Here is a 1,946-nt window from a genome sequence, read left to right as displayed (position 1 = left end):
GGGGGCAGGCAGAGGGCTGGGTGCAGGGGACTGGGGGGGGCGGGTGCTGCGGGGGCAGGCAGAGGGCTGAGTGTGGGGGGCAGGCAGAGGGCTGGGTGCTGCAGGGGCTGGGGTGGGCGGATGCTGCGGGGGCAGGCAGAGGGCTGGGTGCGGGGCACAGGCGGGAGGCCAGCCGTTACCTTGACGATGTCAGTGGTGAGTGAGTACCGGAACATCCAGTCCAGCGTGATGCTCTCGTTTTCCAGGATGTCCTGCATGGGACGGGCACAAGCACAGAGGGGGGTGGGGGCTGAGCTCCTCTCCCTCCTCCCCCCCAACTAGGGCTCTGGATGCTTCTGCAAACCCCCCGACAGCCCAGTGAGACCTGCTGGTAATGGGGGTCGGGTGGCACCAGACTAGGCTTGGCTGGTCTATCCTGGGGCCAACCCCTGGCATGGGCGCGGGACTGAACCAGGGCCACGCGCAGCCGGCACCGGAGTGGAGGGGCTGCGCTGGTGCAAAGCGCATGTGGCACGGATGGGGCTCGGCAGGCCGAGCGGGCGGAGGGCAGTGGGGGACTTGACGGCTCTCTGTGTTCAGAGAGAGCCGGAGAATAAGGGAGCATGTCCCCATGGCGCCTGGCTGGCCGACAGGGAGCCCGACAGCAAGCGGGGTACCCAGCAGGGACCCCAAGGGGCCTCTCTCTCGGTCATTGGAGGAACTGCATCTGCACCGGAGCGCGCGGCCAGGAATCCAGGCCTGTCACGAGAGAGGAAATGTGGGAGGGGAGCGCCCTCCCCCCCATAAATCATCCCGCTTGGAAACAGCCCCCGCACCAGCACTCACTGGGCCCTGGGGAAGCCCAGCCGTGCCCCCTCCTTTTAATTCAGACCCCGCCCCCGCCATCGCCGCTGCAAAGCGTGACCCTCCCAACACAGGGACCGTCCCGCTGGGGCCCTCCCTCCCATGGGCACTGCTGGGGCACAGACAGGCCTGCTCACTGCTCTGCACATTTGCACCGAGTCCAGCCTGGACGCCGGGTCACAGCCCTTCTCCTCCCCCCGTCGCCAGGAGATCGGTGCCTGGCGACCCCACTCGGGAACAGCAGCACGCAGGGCGCTGGGCATCAGGCCTGGGGGCCCCTCCCTTGCTGCCCCAATGCCTTCCAGCAGGCTCTGCCCAGCACCAGGCATACCTTCGCCGGCTGCCACACAGAGCCTCCCCGCCACCTCAGCTGGGAAGAGAATCCAGGAGTCCTGGCTCTCAGGCCCCCTGCTCCAGCCCACTGGACTCCCCTCCCAGAGCCCGGGAGAGAACCCAGGAGTCCCAGCTCCCAGTTCCATCCACTACCCGCACCGCCCCATAGCCCCTGCGCAGCGATACCTGGAGGCTCCCGCGTGGGCAGTACTCCGTCAGGATGCAGATGTTTGGGGGGTCTGTGCAGGCTCCGACGAAGCGGGTCAGGTGTTCATTCTGGACGTCCCTTATCTGCAGGGGGATGGAGAAGGCAGGGTTAAGGGAAGGCCGCTTGGAGTCCATAGTGCCTTTCCTCCCAGAGTGCTTTGCAGGCCACTCAGAGGCATTGCTTCACCCAGCACTGGGATGCAGCCACCTCTGAAAGGCATATGTGGGGCAGGCCTGTCTGTGCCCCGTCAGTGCTCATGGGAGGGGGGCCCCCCCAAGCGGGATGGTCCCCGTGTTGGGAGGATCACACTATTTCTACAAGGGACCCCTCACTTGGCTCTGAGATGCAGCCACCTCTGGGTGGGGCTCAGCAGCTGTTAAACAGCCGTGAAGGCAGACACTGTGGAGGAAACCTCTGCTCAGCCTAATGAAGGATTTATCAGGCCAGTCAGGTGGGCAGGAAATTGCTTGGCTGGCATCCAAGCGCGTGATATTTACGAGGTGAGCTGAGTGCGGGGGGGAGGGTCCAAGGTCGCTCCATGATCAGCAGCCCCAACTTCTTG

The 1,946-nt window shown here is 65.5% G+C and overlaps 1 protein-coding gene across 1 annotated transcript; it reads right to left on the bottom strand.

Annotated features, from left to right (window-relative positions):
- Nucleotides 1–179: 179 nt before the first annotated feature.
- Nucleotides 180–1,782, bottom strand: LOC112122703 (atrial natriuretic peptide receptor 1-like; the record flags this gene model as incomplete). Its single annotated transcript, XM_024221433.2, has 2 exons — nt 1,363–1,782; nt 180–251 (listed from the first exon to the last, which is right to left on the bottom strand). Coding segments are annotated over exons 1-2 (228 nt in total), but the record flags the coding sequence as incomplete, so codon positions are not given.
- Between the last annotated feature and the right edge of the window lie 164 nt (nt 1,783–1,946).

The sequence above is a fragment of the Terrapene carolina genome, unplaced genomic scaffold (assembly GCF_002925995.2).
Source record: "Terrapene carolina triunguis isolate 2854851 unplaced genomic scaffold, T_m_triunguis-2.0 Scaffold14301, whole genome shotgun sequence".
In the NCBI taxonomy this organism is placed as follows: domain Eukaryota; kingdom Metazoa; phylum Chordata; order Testudines; family Emydidae; genus Terrapene; species Terrapene triunguis.
This window is presented reverse-complemented; position numbering and strand designations above follow the sequence as displayed.